The sequence below is a fragment of the Lepisosteus oculatus genome, chromosome 2 (assembly GCF_040954835.1).
Source record: "Lepisosteus oculatus isolate fLepOcu1 chromosome 2, fLepOcu1.hap2, whole genome shotgun sequence".
Classification (NCBI taxonomy): domain Eukaryota; kingdom Metazoa; phylum Chordata; class Actinopteri; order Semionotiformes; family Lepisosteidae; genus Lepisosteus; species Lepisosteus oculatus.
This window is the reverse complement of record NC_090697.1, coordinates 25,799,666-25,822,253: the sequence shown is the minus strand read 5'-3', so window position 1 is coordinate 25,822,253 and position 22,588 is coordinate 25,799,666. Positions and strand designations below refer to the sequence as shown.

The window sequence follows — 22,588 nt, the reverse complement described above, 5'->3', positions numbered from 1 at the left end:
AAAACATGACTTTGCTTTGTGTAAAGCTATTAAAGTTACAGTATATCTTTGATTAGTTGTTTTGAACAGAACATTGTCCAAGCAATAAATTAATGTGGAGTATGAATAAATCTCAAGAACACAGTAAATGCAAGGAATGGAATTCAATGTAATGGTCTGAAAAACATCCTGTGTTAGGTAAAGAATGCTTAAAGGTGCCTGACTGTCACACAGCAGTCATATTTGATCTACTGTAAGTAAAACAAAATTGCAAAACAAATTTGTTTAGAAACAGCTTTAATACTGTTATTTTTTAAAGTACAGAGATGCATCTCCAACCTACATTTCCTACTGAACCATTTTACCTATTGACATGTTTTAAAAAGGGTACCCCATTGGAGAGTCGATGTCAGGTGGCGGATGGGTGCATCTCCCACTGAGATCACCATGAGCCTAAGTAAGTATGTGAAGAGACATCACACATGTGATTAATTCCTGGAAATGTCTTCACCTTACCCAGAGAATTTTGCATGCAATTTAAAAAAAAAGAAAGCTTGAGAAATACCTCTCATTAAGCTTTTTATACAGACAGAAAGAACAGTATGGATAATAAACCCGGAGTTGTAACCGAATTTCTACTACTGCATTCACAGCAGTGACATCAGAGCAAGTAAAAAAAAACAAGTTCACCTATACTGTATTCCCCCTCAAAGTGACTGTATACCTGTATCTGTATGAGATTACTCCTTCACTTAAAATCCGAGTTAGCAAGATTTAATCTAAGAATCATTGCTGGCATATTAAAGGAGCTATTTGAGCTATCTTGTCGTGTATCTTTGCACAGAGGGGTGTTTGGTGATGCAGTTGATTTGATCAGTAAGGAAGCCAGAGGGCAATTTTAAAAACTATCAAAAGATAGAACAGGAACAAAGGTACAAAGGCAGTATTAAGTTACTTCTAATGTCTGAAAAGATGGTGGATACCACTGAAAGTTTCTCTTCTTAAACCATAAGCTTTTTTAGATGGGCAGAATGGTTCAATGGTTAACTACTAAGGGATTGTTAGGAAAAAAAACTGTTGCATTATTCACAGATTCACTGCAGTTCATTTACGTATTATTTGTAAATGTCATATTCAGAAGTACATAAGCAATAACATACAAAATTGAAAACATTACAAAGAAAATGCACTGCCATTTAATTGTGATAATGTTCAGATTTATTGCATGATTGTGAAACTCACAAATAAATAGAAACCTTTATACAATTCCAAGTCTGAGCCAAATATATAAAAAGTTCATTGTTCCAAATATAAAAATTATCCATTACACTGCAGAAAAATCAGCTCAGGATTAGTCTTTATGCTCTTCACTCTGAAAGACTAACATCATTGTACACTGGACTTATCAATTTCTCCACAGTATTCTACTCAATTTTATTTTCAGATATCTAGAAAACTTCAATTTAAGGCATTTTGTATCATACTTGCATAGTCCGACCTTTTATGAGAAGCGAAAGCACAGAGGATAAAAAGGGCTGTGGCACGACATTACAAAAAACAGTGTATCAGTCCATAACAGTTAGAAAAAGAAAAATATACACATTAAAATAAAAAGATAATGCTTTTGTCCACAGCAGTGGATTAGGGGGTATCCATTGTTGGCATTCAAACGGTTGTACAACTATTTACACCATTAATTACATTTTACATTCTTGTGGTACAACAACCATACTCTTCCCATATTGCATCCCATTGTGACTTCCAAAAATGCAATAATCTAAGACTGTTAAGCGCAACAAGCTAATGTTTGCACTTGTGCCAGGTGTGCCACAATAACTTTAAAACCTTTTCACAATCATGTCATTTAAGAGTTGTATCACCGGGATACTACAGATTTTGATTAGGCAATGGGCACTTTTCACATAATATTATCGACTGTATATTGGATTCAATACTCATTTGTTGTGTTTGTAATAGTAAACAGTATAGTGATCATTCAAAAACAAAAATGGTCAAAGACTTCTTGAATCAAGGCTTGATTGAAATGATCTGGTTCTGTAAACCTATTACCAACTAGTTGCTGTAATTCAGATTATAGTTTACAAGTTTAAAAAGCAGCAGCCAAAACAAAATGTGATGTTAGCATACCACATTGGTTCAAGAAACCAGTTCAACTTGAAAATACACTTAATCTCCATATAATTATGTTTTACTCCATTTAATATAGTACTGTAGTAATGTAGCCAAAAGAAGAAAGCCTCAAAACAACATGTTTATCAATGGCAGCAATCGGATTTTGGTGCAGAGAGAAAAAGCTTTATTTAGGCCCTTTGTGTACAATTCCCAACAAAGTCTGGAACTTGCTGGCAAATACTATTGGGCAATTCAATGCATTGCTGTTCCAATACAGAAATGTGCTTGGAAGAGTATTTATGTTTTGCGGTTGAAGGTTCTCTACAATTTACATCCAGTTTCTAATGATTATCAGTGCTTTCTCTGCCAAATGTCTTTTGTAAAAATCTGCACTGCATGTCTCAATTAGAATTTTACAATGCTTCAGAAACATGGATTCATTTTTCAGCAAGTCTCCGTGATAGCTAGAAGGCTAAAATAATAGCCCTATAATAAAGACAGGTGGTCTCCTAAACTAAAACAAAACCTCAAGTCTAAACAAGGATGCTCCATGTAGAAAAGATATACAGAAAGCAGTATTCCAAGACAGAAGCAGCAGCTTCTTTGGACAAACCACTATTGGAGGAACAGGGAAGTTATTAAACTGAATCATGCAATGCCTGATGGTATGAAAGTCTACCTCATGCACCTGCCTAGATGTGCAAAATGTGCTCTACTGCTGTCATCTGTGGAAAAAGATGAGAATTTTGATCCTTTGCGACAACTGCTGAGCTAAGATATGCATCAATGGGTTTGATGCTGAACCATTCTTCTAAAAAAAAATTCCCTTTGTTTATGTTGAGGGGAAAAAAGTACAGAGTTAAAGTCATACGATGAAACAAATGCTAATGTTGTACTGGAAAAAAGCAATCTGTAACTGGTTTTCCAATTCCCTTTTGCCAAGCACAGGAATTGAGTTCAACAGCAACAGAAAAAAAAAATCACAGAAGAATCATAAACTAAACTGTTTCTTTAAAAAAATTAGAGAAAAATCCATGTTTGTCAGAAGCTCAGTGTGTCTTTAGGCTCACTTATTTAAATAAGCGCAAGATTCATCCAAATTCTCCTCCAAAACGTCAGAAATGACTTGGGCTGCAGGACCAAGTTTTAAGTCTGTGCCCACAAGTCTGTCACTTGATAAAACAGACACAAAGAAGAAATATTTCAGGGACAGAAATTAAGATCTAAGAAGAGTATTTGTCCCAGTAGTTTATGCAAGAAACTCCTCCTGTTTTTGTGGTTTCTGGTAGCCCCCATTAGAATGTTTCTGTTCATCCAGAGCATAGCTTCCTTCATCCTTTTTCTTCATCCTGTACACCATTAAGGCTACAAGCAGTACAGCAAATGCAAGACCAATGATTCCACCAGCAATAACACCTGCAAAAAACAATATGAAACTCATTCTTAAATATACAAACTTCTAATACTTATACCCATGGCATTACTGTTTTCCTGCCTTTTCTGTAATTTGTTGGAAAATTATTAACATTTTACCCTAAAATACATTTTATGCCCATGTTAATTAAAAACACTTTGTAACCCAAGTTCGACTTAGCTAATTGTGTTAGGCAACATTACAACCTGCATATGCCAAATTATTTCTCAGCAGCAGTTTGCCCAGAATAACATTTTGTGCATACTATGTCTTATAATACAAGTACAGTATTTAGTATTCTTATCAAGGAGCAATTTGTAATGAACCATTTCTTTTTGTAATGTCTTATTGGGCGAATCTTCTGTTTTAGTCCAACTATCTCCCCAAAGTAAAAATCTACACGATTATGAAAATGTTAGTACAAAAAAACAATACTAGCTTTTCATTAAGTTTGTGGCACAATGATGTAAGAAACCTTTTCATGAATTTCATACTAAGAACATGTCTCCTCTTTTTTAGATCAAGATTCTAAGATGAAATGGGAAAGCAAAGGATCACCAATTAAAAACCTGCAATAAAACGGGTTTATTTTTACCTGCCAGCACCTCTTTGTTTTCCAGGAGTCCTTCACTTGCAGCCTGTTCTGATGTTTCAGAGTCTAAAGGACGCTCTTCCGCAAAGTATATGTCAGAATCAACCTTTAAGACAAAGTACAAAGCCATTTTACTTTTTCCATCCCAGACCAACATGAATTTCTATTTATTCGCATCTCTGCGACAAAGGAATTGTGCAGAGGCTTTACAACTGATGATTAAAAATATATTTAATGCATGCAAACGTACAGGAGAATAAAACTGAATTATATTAAAAAGGTGAGGAATACAGGCTAAATAACAAAGGAGCAAGCCAGAGCAGTAAAAAATAAAACTGACAATATGAATATATGGGATTTGCCAATTCAACTAAAAGCTATCTAAATGCTTCAAAGGTTCATTTTATAGGTGCTTCCTTGTAATTATTTAAAAAGGGCAAAACAGGTGCATTTGAACCTGAACTTCAGACAAATATTATTCTGTACCTTTTCTATGGGTTTTTCCGGTTTGATTGTGGCCAAAATGGAATGTATTTCCGTGTTGACCATTCTGGGATTCGGATGAATTTCATTCTCTGGAATTAGCTCGATGGAGGGCTGTGTGGTGTGAACGGGGATGGTGGAAGACAGGACCGAGTCTTCTCTGAAGGTCACATCTTCGGCTCCAGCAGTGGTAGGCGGCTGTGAAGGTGCAGCCACAGTGACGACGGAAGTCCCCTTCACGAAAGGATCAGCACTTTGATCATCGCTGGGGAGAGTGGCTGAAGAGCTGTGAGCTGCAGTAGTGGGCTCGAGGTCCTCAGAATGTGGGAAATCCATTTCAGCAGTAGTACTGCCACGAGGGGTGTCTGCAGCACTGGGCGCAGAGGTGGCCACATCTACAATAGGAGGGGAGGCGACATCCCGGGTTGTTGTTTCTGGTTTGGCAGAGGTGGGCTCCTGAACGGGGATCTGTGGCATCACCGTGGTATCAGGAGATGCTGTAGAGACGGGCGTGGTTGTAACTTTGCTCGATGAAACAGGAGCCAATGATGTGGTCCTTTGTTCTTCAGCCTCGTGTAATTTCGGGGATTCAGTTGTTTTCAAGACTACGGGAGTTGCAGTGACATTCAAATGAAGCTCATCTTCAGAGGAAGTTGGGGTATCAAACACTGGGAATGGGAAAAAAAACTGTAAGGCTAAACAATAGTACAAATAGATATTTACATGGCATCTTATTATGTGTGAAATTACTTATTAAAATCAGATCATGGACAGATGTGCTCTTCCTAGTCTTGAATGATGTTTGTTAAATAAATTGTACCTTTATCTGTCTGACCTATCTGTTTGTCAGGACTGATGTTTAATATTGTTTTTCTAATTGTCTCTTCAGTGTACAAGCCTTTCTAAATACAAATTCACAAGTTTTTAATCTACTGTCATTTACTGATTATTGTGTTATTTACTGCCACATAAAAACTTTTAAACTACATGGTCAGAAAATGTTCAATAGTAGCAGATTATGGTTCCTCTTAGAAAAAACATGAATGGATCATTAACTTTTTAAATGCTATTCCCTAGGTATTTACACAGCCCTATTAATTGTACTGCCTACTATAGCCCAAAGCAATGACTCATCCTCTCCAAAGCTGCAGGAATGGGTCAGTAAGTTTCACATTCCACGAGAACTGACTGCACAATAACAGCTTATCCTTTCCTTAGCAAGCTCTACATAGTGAAAGATGAATGATGGAAGTAGCCTCTTCAGAGAAATGAATGTTGGTGGACATGCTGGTGGTCTACAAATGACAGCAACAGCGCACTTGGGTTATGCCTTAATTCAGACAGCTCTTAGGATTTACAGGAAGTGTAAAACTGCAGGCTGCAAGAAGAACAGTCACTCCCATATAATATAGAGGTATACGTTCTACATTTGGTTGAGGTAGAGGTGAACTAATCTGCTATTAGGGCTATTTGGTATTTGGACTATTTGGTAGTCTGTGAGGATAAAATTAATAAAATCCTGTTATGATAAAAGTCTCAATGGCTCATAAAGAATATCCTACTTATCAGATGTAGTGCACAAATTGTGAAGGATCCAAATAAGAGCGTCTTGGATCAGAGCATGGAGTGTCTTGGATTGCTCTGTAAGAGCTGCCATTAAGAACCTCTGGCTCCTATTTACTGCTCTTTGTTTTTTTTAGATACAGTGAGGAAGGAATTTTTAAGGTCTTCACTAATCGCATCCTCCCCTTTGTCAATGCACACAGACAAACCTTACCAGTGCCATCTCCAGAACCAGAGAAATCTTCATCATCTGATGACCCATCCAGGTCTTCAGGAGGAATTGAATTCTGGTGAATAATAATTTGACAATGATTGAGATAGGGCTCATATGGTAATCTTACAACACTTTCATCTTTAGTGACATGGGTGCATATCTTGTAATAAATGAAACATTTCCTCTAAAATACACACCATCATTTGCAAAATATCTTTTACCACAAACATTTTGACAATGTCCACAACCTGTACTGGTGCAAGCTGTCAGTCTAGGAACACATTTAAGGGGGTAACCAAACTATTAATAAATCACACCCCAGCTACATTTAAGGCAACTATACCTCAGGATGGCTTCAAGAATACTGTTGAAGTTTGGGAAAACAGACTTCTGTGTTTTGTAAAAACTACTTTATCCCCCCCCCCTTAATAAAATGCCTTTAAATCACTCATGGCCAATTCTGAGTGTTAAATTGACGTCATTAAAGAACAACAGTTTACAAATTCTGTATGTTTATTACAAAATTTAATCAAAAACATGCATAGAGTGGTACTTCTCTTGTCTGTATAGAGGTGTATACAGTACATTGTGTGCATTAGGGGTTTAAAGTGAAAGCAATATGGGTTACACAACTCTGAACATTCTCATCGCCACTCAGTTCAATTATAGCTTTATGTGTAAGTCTGCCAAACTAGACCTAAACAGAACACATTAATGCACGGTGCAAGGAATGCTTTTTGTGCAGAAGACCTAAACAGAAAGGATACTGGATTTTCAACCCCACATAAATGTGAGAAACGTCTTTCAAAAAGCACACTAGAGTACACATTTCAGTTTCACTGTAGTGTTTTGTTAAAATCCCCAATGCACTATTACAGCTGAGGATGTTTACATTCAGGTACCTTATCTTCAAGATACTGGTCTCATATGGCATTCGCCTATAACTAATCTTTGGCCAAAAACCGAGCCCAAGAGAAAACTTGAAGAGATGCGAGATGGCAGGCATGGTCTGTGCAACAGTTCCCATGAGCTGCATGACTGCCTAAGCAAACTGCAATGCTTTTGAAATATTATGAAAACAAATCACTTGTAAGCAGTCTCCTTGTTTTAGTCTTCCCAGAACCAACTTTTTACCTCATTGACTTTTGTTTTTTAACCTGTTAATTTTTTGAAAGGAAAGTCTTTGTGCTTGCCATAATAAAACAGGAAATAAAATAGTCATAATGATAATGATAATTTACAGCCTTCAGTATTGTTCTTGGAGCCCATCTGTTTCAGCAGCAGGTGAACAAAAGCAATCTGAGACTGTTGGTCTGATTGCTATAGTGGGGGGAAGCCAAGGATTCTCTTTGAATCGTGTGTTAAATCTGACTGGTGTCTGAAGAGCAAGGCTTGGGTTCTCTCCATTTTGTGTTTAGGGCACAAGGCGCTCTGTTATTTTCCTTGTTGCAGAGCCCTGAGACATGTGAGGAGCCAGACTCTTGAGATGAATGGTTTCTGAACGCTTCTCAGGCTAGATCTCTGGACTGGAAGCCCTGAAAATCCTAGTAATCTATATCCCTCTTGGTACCTTTTACTACTTTGTAGTAGTTTGTGTACAAAGAAGGATCTCCTTAGAGTCATCCTTTTAAATGTTTGCGATTTTCTCAGCTCTTTGTCATACACAATGTACAAAAGAGTGACGTATTCAACAAAATGGATAAAAAAGGAGACTTGGCACCTGTCAAAAGGTTTGATGAAAGACATACTTGCACTATTGTCTAATCATTTATAAATGTTGTTATGACTTACATAATGTCCCAGTTTTTCTGCAAAGAAAATCTTTGTATTCATAAACATGGTTTTTAAAGATAAGCCAAAAACACATTTTCTTTAAGAACATAAGAGCGGGTAAAAATAAGAAAAATCCATTTGGTCCATCCAGCCTGTTTGGCTCCCATTTCTTAAAAGATGCCAGGGTATTGGCTTCAAAACAGGAGTGGATCGCTTTCTCCAGACTCAGGCAAATCTTTCCATGGATGTGCATTTAAAAGCAGGAACAGGGGGCACTTCTTCAAGCATACGTTCTCACTCGTGGCCTCTAATTTTTCCTTTCGCTACATTCTTAAGACGTCTGCTGGGTCGACTTTAAGTTCCGTTAAGGGTTTTGAAGACTTGAATCAGATCCTCAGATGGCCTTCTCTGTTCAGGTTTAGTTTTTTCGGCTTGTTAACCTAGGCTATTCCTTTAAGCCCAGGAATGATTCCAGAGAAGCAATAACTTTATGGCTTTGATATCTCCGTGTAAATACACTGTACTCTATGAATGCCATCTGCCAGGTGTTTGTCTTGAATTCCATCTACTCCCCCCCAATTTCCTTTGCTGCATCTACAGTGGCCACAATCGTCTATAGTTCACTAACTATACAAGAATCTAGATATTTGAAATCAATTAAGAAATACAGTCATACTAATACGGATCCCCTTACTGAATATTCACCTCTTACCCATACTCAGTTTTCTATCCTTTAGCCAGTTCTCAATCCAGGAACGCATTTCCTTGAATGTCTATTGCATGCAATTTTGGCAAGTTATTATTTATGAGGTGCATAAACACACATTTTCTTTAAATCCCAATTATACCGCAATGCATGATGTTAATCCATTAATGTGTCTTCTTTTTTAAAGAATTCCAAAAGTTTAGTTAAGATCTACCTTTCTAAAACCATGTTGACCAACCTCTCGGATCTTAATCTCATGCAGATGCTCCTCTAGTTCAGCTTCCATAAACATGCATGTAATAGAAGATGTTTTGGTCTATAATTAGTTGGTTGAGATTTGTCACACTGTTTATGGTTGAAAACTATGTTCATTCTCCAGTAAGTGGGTATTACCCCCATCTTGAGAGACTGTTGAAGTGGTTTGGTAATGGTTTATAAGTGTTTATTTAAGCTGAATACCATCTGGCCCAGAGGATATACCATTAGGCCCTGAAAATTCGCTTAAGTGCGTCTCATACCTGTAACATTTATTTCCTCTTTGGTAAATACCAGAGTGAAATAATTTAATACATCTGCCATTTCCCTTTAATTGTCTAAATCTTATGCCTTTCTAAACACTGTTAGTTTATTTGATTAAGTCGGAACACGCATTCCACCTATCTGACCACATACAAAATGGCTCAGAGACATTTCTCACATGACAGTTAAATCTGGAGGTCCTATCCCCATGCCAATTTGTCCGCCACAACAAGAAGCTCAGAATGAGTCTGAGCTTGAGCTTCTCCTTTATCATTTGACATCCTAATTTAAAAGGTATAAGTCTGCCTGAATTGGAAATCCTCAAACTAACATACAAGTCTTCCAAAAATGGCTTCTCTCATCCTCGAGATCACCTGCTGCTGCACATGCACAGCAGAGGCCAGACTGAAGCCGAGAGGAAGAAGATAATTACGGTCTCGCTTACTTTAAAAAACACTCATCCAATAAAAAAACATTTTCAGCATCAGGTGACAGGGGAAGGGGCAGGGCATGGAGCCTGTATGAAGCCTGTGGATAGAAGGGAGACTGGAGGCAGAGGGTGTCTTTCCCTTAAAAAAAAAGTGACCTTAAAACAAAATCTTAAAAACCGTGACCTCTCCACCTCTCCCGGTGGTGACTGAATAACATCCACAAGCAGTGCACTATCCTGTCGGTGAGGAGCTGGCCTTGCCATTGAGTAACATTCACAATTTTCACTCTTAATAGGTTTTATACATTTTCACACATCTTTCACATTTTCTTAACTTTAAATTGCAAAGAGAAGTAGAACCTCCCCTTAAATGACCGCTGGTGTAGATACTCCTAAACACCCCCAGCTACAGTTTTACAATAGACTGTCCGGAGAAATGCAGTTAGCAGTTTTTCTCAGTGTCTTAAGCGTTCTCAGTGTTGGAGATGTAGGCTGCCTGGCTGGTTTTGCAGTGTTTTGCAAAACCTATCAAGGCACATAAGTGCATGCCCTCTTGGCACAATTCTAAAAGGAGACCAGCTCCCCCCAAGACCCTGTATTGGATGAAGTGGTTAAATGGATGGATAGACTATTAAATGCTGAGGCTCCTTAGCCTTTGTCTGCCACTGATCTAGAATACTCAACTCAACAGCAGCAGCTTTATCCTTGTTGGCAACAATCAACAGCCTTCTTTATTATCCTGGTGTATTACCTTTCAAGGTGTTTCAGGTTTAACAGCCAAACATAAAACAGAACAGCAGAAAGGTTTAGGGTTACTGCTGAAAGGCTGCTACAGCGTTCAACCTTAGACAAGTCCTTGGCGATTTGGGAACTGATATTAAATTTAAATTAATGCATGCACGACCAAGAGGATCTCTCTCTCGTGTAAAAAACATTCTGGCCTATTTAGTGCAAAGGTCATTGGGATTAGTTTCTGAAAAGTATTCAGGCTGAGACTATAGGCTGGTGCTGCAGCTCTTAACCAGCCTTGTGCGATTACATGTAGGTGTATCTCTATGCAATGTGATCTCTTTATTTGTATCAGCTTTTTTTCTAGGAGTAAAGGATAAAGGAATATCTTTTTAAAACAAATTCCAGAGAGAAATGTGCTTTTCTTCCAAGTCCTTTAAATCAGTCTGAAACAGAAAAAACAAGGACCATAGGATAAACAGCAAGAAAAGGTATTATCGGAAGAACTTTAACTGAGAAAGCTAAACCTGAAAGCTGAGCAATACATTTTTTTTTACTTCGCTTTATCAGATGTCATGCTGAGACCTGAATATTAGCTGTGATGTGGTAATACCTTCCAAAACTCAGTGACATTATGCAACCAAGTCCCACCTCATCCTCAGGGGAGGGCTGTGAACTGATCAAAGATTCCATTGCACAAAGCGATTGATGGGGAATGAATAAGGGACAGGTACTGGCAAGTTGGCCATTAGTATGGGACTTAGGAAAATGGAAGCATAATTAGTAAAGCTTTAGAGAAAGACCATAGTATAGTTTTTTGCTCATTTAAAATATGTTGAAAGATTAACATGTTCTACAGCAGAAAACTGGCAAGAATCTACAAGATAAATGCAAATGAGAGTCCATACCCACTGCCATAAAAAACCATGAAGTTGATCAGCACAACAACAAACAATTTAAATACTCTATTGTGCTCAGACTATTCTTGAGAATTCCTTCTAATACATCATACAGAGGTGTGCTGCCTCTATATGCAATGTGCTCTGCCACTAAAGGTTTTAATGCTGTAATTAAGCCTAACAGACTGAAATGATCTGTCATAAATGTAGTTCTGGACAAATATACTGTAAATCGGTCTCTGTGTTCAGATGGCCTGGGTAAATCATTTATTGACTTATTTGCCTGCTATCAAGTGAAGTCCTTATTGCTAAGAAGCAGAAAAAGAATTCTTCCCAATTACATACACTGTACTACAGTACTGTATTCATCTATTGGAATAGATCTTTTAATGAATAAGAGGCCCGTTTCCAAGTCTGCATACAGTATATAACTCATGGAAACTATGCCAGTTCTGGCCCTGACCAAACCAGGTACAGCTCACTGCTTTATAAAGCTCCCTATGGAACCTTGCAATAAAATGATAGCTGCAATAGAAATCATTGGCTAATGAGCAAAAGAAAGGACTGGGAAGGGGACTCCGTTTCTTTAACCTCAGGTTCCCTTCCATGAAACTGGCTTCATTACACAAAACCAAAGTTATTTGCTCTCTCCAGGTCCCTCCCTTCTCCTTCAGTAAAGCCACAGCTTGCACATTTCACCAAACAAAATACACCGCATGTAGCCGGCTGCAAAAAATTGACCAGGTTCCTTTTGCACGGCAAGGGTAGATTAAACTTTGTGAAATTAACATCAGAAAATGTTCAATGGAAATGTTAAACCATAAAGCAATTTATATCCTGATCAGTGAACAAGCGTCAGCTATCTGATGACTCATTCTTCACGCCACCTTTGCAGTAAAGAAATCTGAAGCTTTTCTGGCACACAAAACTATACAGCATGTCCCACCCTGTCTTTTTTTTTTACAATAGAACTACAGTGCTTTTAAAGGCCCCAGGATAATCACCAAGGCTAATAATTTAGTCTGTGAAACAGGTGCAATGCAATCTTGTCAGAGAGATAACTGCAAAACTTAATATTCTTTTTTTAAAACTATATTCTGCTCATGAAAGAAAAATTTCTCTGAAGCTAACTGCAATATTTCAAGGCGTGGAAGAACCAGTAATTGCTTTCAGTCTGACTGAAATCTCCACTGCAAGTGCCAGACATGCACCTTACGTGTGTCTCTGTACATGAAGACTCACATGGAAAAAGACTTCATCATTTAAAGACAAGAAATAACTTCAATGGTTATCTCAGCCTGTGACATAATTGCAAGAGACAAATATTGCTACACTGAATCATCATTATAATCATTATCTGTTTTACAAAATTAATCCATTTGCTCACAGCTTTATTTGAGATGAGCCAGATATGCTGTGTCTGCAGCCCTACCTTTCCTAGCACTCTCAACACAGAGCATCCTGGCAAGGATTCATGAATGTATAGGAAACACGTTGCTGATATAAATGGGAGCATTGAAGGACTCCATCAATGGCACCCATGGAATGTGCAGTTATCAAGATGGGAATTATACTATATTGGTCTTGATGACAGCCCTTGTCATCACCCAAGTGGATCAGCTAGCTGGGGTTTAAGGTATGCAGAGGTCTTAGTCAGAGATGAGATTCCAGCAAACAAAAGACTCGCACCGCAGAAGGGGAGTGGGAAAAAGAAATCGGAACACGCATCGTGCCAGAGGAGCAAAATCCTTGAAGAAATAAAACGAAAGAGTGGCCTTTGCTCCAAGAAACTTTAAGAGACTGAATTCTAAAGAATTCTGAAATACTTCAGCTCATATCAGCTCCAGTAAAACTATAAACTGCGCTGCTGATGAAATGCATTTTTTTTAACCTACCAAACCCTGGGCATCACCCTAGAATTGGTAGAATGGGGCAATACTACCTCAAACAGCTGGGATTCGGTGCACTGTGCAGCTTTCTGGAGTTGCAGGAGAAATGTCAAGCTTACAAGAAAGGCCTACGTCAACATACAAAACAGGAAGGTATTCTACAAATATACTCATTTTCTACATTTATCTGTAGAATATATAATGACCAAAAATATTGGTTTTTAAAAATATGTTTCCAAAGACATTACCACCATTGAATACCTTAAATAATCAAGGCTAAAATTTGATTTCACTGTAAATCATTAGAATGAACCACATATGCAATCATTTTAAACTGTTTATTAAAAAAAGTTCAAAGACCAATTGTTTCTCCCTCCCAAGGCTAATACCTCAGAACACCAATACAGAGGTGTCACCGACAATGTGAAAATCATTTTAGTTTAAGCTTCTTTCACAATTGCTTGGTCCAGACCTTTTAAAAAATATTCCTGTCAAAGTTACTGCCACTTGCATTGACAGCTCTTCTGTCAAAACAGTGGGCCCAACCTGTGAAGCTGTTGGAATCTCAAGCAAAGTTCCCTCAAGAAGATACAACTCAAAGACATGAAACATAAAACAGAAATGCTTTCTGGTGTCCTACCAGGATGTCACGGACAAAGCATTCTCCAACTACACTACAGTCAGGGCTGGAAAGTGTAATTTACTGTCACAAGAAGCTTTCTTCTTGTGGCATTCCATTAAAAAGATAAAAGCAGGGACACAGTCTGTTCATTCATATTGGTGGGCCTGAGCTTACCGATGTGACAGCTGGTCACATACTTCAACTGAGTGAGTAAGCTGCCACATGAAAGATAAACATGTCAGGTCAGTCTTAGTTTCTAACCTTCCACATACAGACTGGTCTCATCTGTGTTCCAGGATGTTTACATCTTTGTTAGCAGTGCCTGTTGTAATAAGACTGACCATCGTGTATTTTAAATTCATGGAGAACTGTACTTAAGAGATTACTAACCTGTTTTATTGGATGCAGATGGCTTTGCTGCTGCCATATGGAGAGAGATCATGGAAAAGCATAGAAAATCTTGCCTGGGAAATCCTGTCTACCACGTGTTAAACACTACTATTTCACCCATGATTTTTTAATCAGAGTAAACATTTATGTAAAAGAGAATGATGAAGTCAAACCAACTTTTACTGTGCCCATCACTTTCAGAATCACCTTACTGTTGGAAATGGAAATTGCCTCTAAATATTAGGATTAAGATTCTGCAGATAAAGATTTCTGTTTTTTAACAAAAGTAGTGGTAACAGTAAAAGTGTTGAAATTCACTAGGTCTATCTTCAATAATGTACAGTAATTTAGTTTCCATGTTTGCATACATGTTTACACACATGTATTGGATATAAAAATGGAAACACCTGGGTAAATAGGGACACCAAAAATATTCACATAGGTGTAGCTCATTTGTTAAGCAAATAACATACTAGCATACATGAGGTTGTATATAAAAATGCTGTAAAGGCCTGGTCGTCTATAATTATGGCGAGCATGGCTCCAACAGGAGACCTCAGTGACTCTGAAAGAGTGGTAATTTTGGGGGTATTTGGCAGGAGTGACCAAGACAGCCCAAATTGCAGATGTTTCACGAGCAGCAGTGTCTAAGGTGATGTCAGCATAGAAGTCAGAAGGAAAGGGCTAAGCAGAAAAGAGCAACAACTGGCAGAAGCACATACTCCACACACGATATTCACGTACAAGGTAATAGAGGTGAACAATGCAGCTCATGAACTGCAAATGTCAATCTGGGACATGAGTAGTCAGTTTAAATCAAAAACAGTCATCCAAAAACTCCACAGAGTGAGTGAGACTCCACAGTCAGTCTGCAGTACAGAAGCCACTCATCACACCTGGCAATGTACGTGCAATCGAGCAGTGCAAAGAGCACAAACAATTGATTAATGCGCATTGGAAAAATTAGATATCGTCCGATGAATCATTCTTTGTCATGTGTCTGTGGACACTAACTTATACAACCACAGCCCTGAGTTGTTCTGGTGCTTCCATAATGTTGTGGGGTGCATTTCCCTAGTGTAGCTTGGATGTACACATAACCTCATAGGGTTAAGGCCAGGTCAATGTCAATCACTATTTTATGGTACTATAATGGTCATATTAATCATACTGCATGTTAAAGTATTTTTCCTACAGAGGGATCCATGTGTCATTGCCTTCTCAGCTGAACAGCAGAGATATTGTGGACTGACATCAGGAAATGGCCTGAACCACTTTCCACTACCCTACCATCCACCTGGCGTGTATTGATCGACTTTCACATGGAAGAATAGAGCCATGTCATTCCTGCAGAAGTCCAGATGCTGGTAGACTATGCCATGATGCAAACTGGCAAAACAAGATGGCCCAATAGTCTATTAAATGACTTTACATTGGTGTTTCCATTTTTGGTTTACTTCCTGCATATTTCCCTGCCAAGAGGGGAAACAGGCACTACTAGAAGAACTCAGACATCATAAAACAAACGAGACAGAATTTTGAAAAAAAAGTAATGGTGAGCCCTGTTTGTTTTCCATCAAGAGAACAAGTGGGTGTGCGCAATTATGACTGTGAGTGAGCACAGCTCAAATCATCAAGAGGAGCCTTTGAAACCACCACTTCCAGCCTTCACAGATGTTTCTGGTCTGTTACTGAAGAACTGAAGAGGGATTAACTCATACAAAAAAGGCCCGTTTAAAGGTCAGGCAAAACCAAGAGTTGATGGAAACCTAATTGCCAGCTTTAGTACCCCTAAGACACAAGGTTCACACAAACCCTAACTGGTACCGACTGCATGAGTCCCATCTGGTGTGGGAATCTAGTATCAAGATGGAACTGTCTAGACCTCTGCATACAAGCATTCTGTACTGCCTTTCCTGCACAAAACTGACTCGTTAAAAAACAGATCTTGAAAATCCTTCCCAACCCTGGAAAATTAATCTACACAAGTGAAAAAAGAACCCATGAACCAAAGATATTCTGTAGAGGAAAGGATCATAGACAGAAAAGGATAATATCTGCAGCTAAAGAAGATAAGAACCAGTACAGCAAAATATTGACAAAGCCATTGTGGTAGGAAAACGCCATCATCTTTAACATCTAATATGAAATTGATTTAATTGATTACAGACAGGAAACAGACTGAAGAGTACATAAAAGCCTCACAATGAAAGACCTTTTTACGTAAATATGCCTACAGACAGTGAAAAAGTACGACAACACTGATAACCCCAATGTTACAAAAAACTATGAATAATATCTAGTAGCAAATGAAGACCATATTAAGAGGAAGATCTGAATATAACCTACTAATGATACAGTAAAAAGCATTTTAGGTTTTGAATACCATTTTTATCTGGTCTTTCTTTGAAAACATATACAATTTAATTTATGGAGCAGAAGAGGCAAGATTTACATTCACCGTGACCGATTGTTGGACGAAAATCAATGTAACCAACTTGTGGGGAATCTTCACAAATGTACATAAAAAGAGTAAGTAAACAATTACACAAGTATTGACTTACAACTTGACAAGAAAACCACCCAAATGTTTTAATCCAGTAAATATATTTCAGAATTCTGGAAAATAGATCTGGCGGAAGGCATCCTTATATGACCTTGTGAATCCAAATCTAATTCAGGCAAGAACAGAGCATTAGTCTGTTAAAATGCCATGGTATCAAAGTGGAGAGTCCACAGAGACATGGAAGGGTAATAAGTTATCTGGTGCCTGATAAGAAATGCTGAGATTAAAGATTCATCTACAACAATTATGGCCCTGAGTCTGCTCATGAACATACAGTAGTGTGTCTGGATTATACGTAATTAAAACTGATTAAATACAAGACTCCAAGCAGTCATCTTTGTGAAGACATTTCTTTCAGACTTTAGCAAATTAAACTTAGAAATATTCTATTGTCCAGGACTGGGCTATTGAAAGTCCGATAGGAAATCACATTTTTACATTTAGAATATAATTTATAAAGAGCTCTCTCCTCAAAAGGCCCACGGCTTCATTCATTTGTAAATCTTGAATGAACGCAAAAATGTCAACAGTCTGGTCATATGCTTTCACCTATCTTCCAAAACTGCTTGATTACCAACCTTTCCAATTTTGTTTCTGTTTGTTACGTCTTAATTTATCCCATGATAAAAAAAACACAAAATGAAAAAAAAATGCAAACCGTAACTAACTCCATTCCACCAGCTCAAATGTTCATTTTCACCCTGAATGACAGCCTGGATACTTAGGTTGGAGTTTAAACATTTGGTGATTATTTGTATGAAACTGATTAACAGAAACTGTCTGACTAACTCACAGCAGTAACTTCAGCATTTACTTGTTCCTTATTTATTAAACAGTGGAGAAATGGGAAGTCTATTATGTGAATACGGTACAGAATGTCACTGAAAAACATGGACATGTACAGCAGGTCATAGTTTAAAGGTTTTAACTGAAAGTCCTATCATGGATAACTCACCTCATATTATGTCTGAGATGTTGAAATTTTCTTACACAAAGCAGCAACATCCAGACTCGAAACCAAAGGGTCTAAACATTCACTGCATGCTCACTTCCTAAATACATATGTACCTAAATACCAAACTTCTCACTGCATCACTAACTCAGAAAGTTATTTCATGGAGACATTACCATCTAATTGATGACTGATGATCCTGTCTCCACCATTATCAGACTGGAAAATAATCGAAGACCCAATAACATTTTTTCAAAGAACACCCTTCTCAATAAAAAACAATCTTCACTACATTTCATAGTTGTAATCCCTTTATAACCTTTGTACAGTAAAGGTTTGACATATTGTAAGTGTGAAAGTAATTTCAGGAAAGGTACATTATCTTATCAGTGACTCACTGTGTGTGAATTAAGCATTAGTGAGTTAAAGGATGCATTTGCAATGGTATTAAAATAGTTCCTTTAGCCCATTAATGTGATGGATGGATGAGATCCTTGGATCAATTAACTACTATCTACCAAAAAGTGAAGATGGGCCATATGGCTTCCCCTCATTTGTACCTTTTCTTATAATAAGAAAAAAATGCAGCAGGTTCTCAGCTTTAAGCAGAGCAACTTTACTTAATTTTATCCACAAACTTAATCTGCAGGCTCAACGGGATAATAAAAAATAAAGTTTCTATCTATGCAACTGCCATAAGGTGCTTACATAATTATATATATTTTTGGGCTATACTGGAAATATATCATTAAACTAAATTTAAGAGCAACTTCCTCACACTGATTAATAATGGACACAAGGGTGCAGCACACTGCCCTCTTACCAGTGAATAGTTGTATACTTTCTAAATGACACTAGAAGGCGGCTCCACAGCCGAAGCATTGCGTTTCTTTTTTCTCTTTTCAGCAGAGAATAAACCTTTACTTGTTCCTTTACTTTCTAAATCTCAACTGAATAGTCTATCAAATAGCCTATCAATACAGTCTAACAGAAAGAGACATCCATTCCTGTTGATTTAGTATTAAAATTTCAATTAATGTTAAGGCACCTGTAAAATCTTGTCATTTTACATACTAATTCAGTGTCTTATAAAGACAGTACTTTATGTGAAACTTGTCAATAGTGAGGGGGTGTTTAGAATTTAAGACTCTTAAGTTCTGAACACTCCTTCTCTTTCAGATTCTGCCTGAATGGAGAACAACAAGTCCAGAGTGACCTACACTAGGATGGTAATTCAGAAAGACTCCCTGAATCACGGCCCTAGGCCTAGTATTTCCCAGTGTTTGACAGGGAGACGGGGACATACTGTGTCAATCAGATGTTAACGACTCCTTGAAAGAGCTTTCCGAGTTATTTTGAACCTAACACCACAGCATCAAAAGGCAGATCGTATAACCTACTGCACACTACATTAAGGTGGAAATCGCCACTCTCTAAGATTATTGCTACCAAGCGAATTTCAGCATCTGCATAATTACGAGTTCTACTCAAAGGTGTAAATGGTTGTCAGTCATTGTACATTACAGAGCATGAGAATTATTCTCATTTAAATTAGGTCTATTAAAATGTTATTGCCACAAGAAACACCAATGCAGTGACATTAAAATTAACCAACACAGAATATCAATTCTCAAAGTTACGATGCACCTTAGATTTAAGACAAAACATTACTTAATACAGTTTGTGCTTAACCTTTATTTTGCCACTTTCTTGAAAAAAAGACCACTTTTGTTGCAAAGTATATCAATGGCATGCCTAAACCAGTCAGAAATTACATCATATAAAAGGTTAAACACCAGGCACTGAAAGGTATCTGTCACATTAAAACAAAAAAGTATGTCTTCAGTCAACAGTAAAAACACCCTGGCTCACAGCCTGCCTAGAATTGCTGAAGTGCCATTTAAATGGAGACCACTTTCTTGAAGAGCAGACATGGTAATCATTCGTATCCAGTCACAACAAATTTACAACCTCTCAGGAAAGAAAAACAAAGTCTCAGGAAATTTATTGCAATTACACAGGGGATGCAAAGCAGTAAATTTCCATTTTATTTTCAATATTTTCTTGTAGTGTTTCAGTGCAGTTTACCTCTACCATCTTTTGGGACAATATCTAAACACTTCTAGAACTCGCTATTTTAAAACCTTTAAGGAGTGTTTAAGTGACCTACTCTCAATTTCAGATTTAGAAATATATGAAGTGTCAGAGACTGCAAACCATATATTTTTAAATAAAGCTAACTAAAAATCCCTATACCTCCCACACACACCAATCCAAACAAAATAATGTACAAATTAAATAATAAAAATGAACACTTTTCACGAAACTCATGAGTCAAAGCAGTTCTCATATTTGCAGCGCTGGGCACATTATAATAGGAGACTCAAGCGAATGTACAGATTACATAATTAAAGAACAATGACTGTGCATGATTCATCACTGACATTTACTGAAATTACATTAAACAGAAGCCTTAAGGCTTCTTGCAAGAAGATATTTGGTTACGTCAAACCAAGATGGGAAAGGGGAGGTTTCAATGGAAATGAGATTCCACAGGAAAAGTCCAACATTTTTTTTCAGTAAACGACCACTGAGCAAGGGCTTGGTCACAGTGGTAATTGATGTAACATTCTGAAATGGAAACGCATCTAGTCCCTTCTCCTTAGAACCCCACTAAAGCCTACCTTAAACAATAGTACTGTGGTGCTAGTTCTTGCCAAACATTATAGGAAAATAGATAAACTCTGTTGTAGCTCTGAAAAAAGCTAAGGGGGTAGCAAGTCACAAATTGCGAAGGACGGAATTGAAAATATTTCACGGAGTAAATCTTAAAAGTATATTCTGAAGCAATAAGTTTCTACTAATCAAAGCAGTCGCTAATCAGAATCTTCAGAATAAAAGGCTGCACTGTCTATTGTCTTCGGGTCTGGATTTATTTTAATATCTAATTTGCTAACTATTTTGCATAACGGACACTTATTTTTCAATAGTCAAATTTAACTTTCAACTAACTGACCTAATAGATTCTTTTACAGGGGGGAAAAATGTTCCTTTTTATGTTCCTGCCATCTGACATGAACAGGGGGATCTTAATTTAAATGCAATTACTCCTTCATGATGAAAAAGCAATGAACAGATCAATTCTGACAGCCGGCCAATGTTAGGAAATTAGATGTATTGCGCTCTATCGCTTCTGTTGCTAGAGTTTTAATATACATTTTACTCCAAACTCTTCGATTAAAGGGTAATAAATCCACAATGCAATAAATAAAACATTAACCACAGAAGAATCAGTTTTGTAAAGTCTGACTAAACCGTATTATTGCTACAAAAGCTTAAAGCCACTATATTGCATTGTCGATTATACAGATGGGTTCGGTCTGTAAAGATTTAACTTCCTCTAACCTGTTCAATTCAAAGATTTATCATCCCTGTGGAGATTTGTTTTATGGCAAAGTCCAACACAACAATACAACAAAAACCGATAAACATCACAAAGAATACAGAACAATTTGTAAAGCGCACTACAGCGGTGCAGTTTCAAAGCGCCCGAAACTCAGACGTGGAATCTCACATTCTGCTGTTCTGCAATTGAATGACAGACTGCGTGCGTGTACACCAGGATTTGAGAAGATGTCATTTTTTAGATGGAATCCTGAAGTAGTCTTTTCAATTCATTCCTAAACACATTTAACCTATCGAAGAAGTTAAAATCCCTATTTACATGCCAGTACAAACCATGCAAGCAGTGAATGTTAAATTAACAGCTGATCAATTCTCATACACAGGATTCATTTAAGAATCAGTGTCCCAATACGGAGTTGAAAAATGTTTGTGAGAGAGCAATGTGGGGAAAACTAAGAAAAGGAATTATGAGTTGTATTTCCATCACACAGAAACGGAAAAGTAAAAAAAAGAAATCGAAAAAATAAAGAAGCAGGTCCTACTACTAATAACACTGCTAAAAACAGAAGTGGGGGGATTTTAAATAAAACATCTTGCAAAATAAAGTGTCGTGTTTTCGAAAGTTGTGTGCACTCCCTTTGTTAGTTGTTTCGTCTTTGCTTGGCCTTCTGTGACAGTCAAATGATAACTTTGTTCCGTTTCCATTCAAAGGAATTGTATATACCTTACAAAAGAGACCATCACCCGACGAGCTCCGAGACAGATATATTAAACCCGTTTGTCTTTCATCTTCCCCCCCACTGCAGGCTTGTTTCTCCAGTTTATCAACCACCGAAACACAATGAGACTGAAGAAACAACAGCCACAAACCAAACGCACCCTCTTCTCCTGCTTAGTTTTCAAACACAGAAAGTCTTTAACAATTTAGAAAGAGTTGGTTAAACTCACCGATAAGGCAACAGGAATCCATAATCCCAAACACAATAGCAGCACTGCAGTGTTATGCATCCTCATTCTGTCTTGTTGCGAGTTTTCTTTGAATGTTGGGAAACTCTGTTCTTAATTTAAAAAAAAAGCAACCGGGTAACAATTCTGTCCTTCAGTCCCAGTAGCGTTGTCAGGCTTGTGGTGAATTAAGAACAGAGAGTGAGAGCGAAGATTATAATAACTTCCTCGGCAGGACTCCGCCCTCCAACTGATGCCCTGCGCTCTGTCTAGTCAAGGTGAGCTTGCAAGAACCGCCCTCAGTCCAAATTTGGACACATCCGTTCCTTAGTAGAGGGTAGTACTACCGGACAAAAATCTGACATGCGTGATTTTTGTGTTAGCG

The 22,588-nt window shown here is 37.6% G+C and overlaps 1 protein-coding gene across 1 annotated transcript; it reads right to left on the bottom strand.

The window, feature by feature from the left end:
- Positions 1 to 1,174: 1,174 nt before the first annotated feature.
- On the bottom strand, positions 1,175 to 22,441 carry LOC102686252 (syndecan-1). The gene is made up of 5 exons (XM_006626372.3): positions 22,207 to 22,441; positions 6,379 to 6,451; positions 4,605 to 5,269; positions 4,122 to 4,224; positions 1,175 to 3,528 (listed from the first exon to the last, which is right to left on the bottom strand). Exons 1-5 carry the CDS (start codon positions 22,270 to 22,272, stop codon positions 3,362 to 3,364), a joined length of 1,074 nt encoding a protein of 357 aa, XP_006626435.3. The 5' UTR covers positions 22,273 to 22,441; the 3' UTR covers positions 1,175 to 3,361.
- Positions 22,442 to 22,588: the final 147 nt, after the last annotated feature.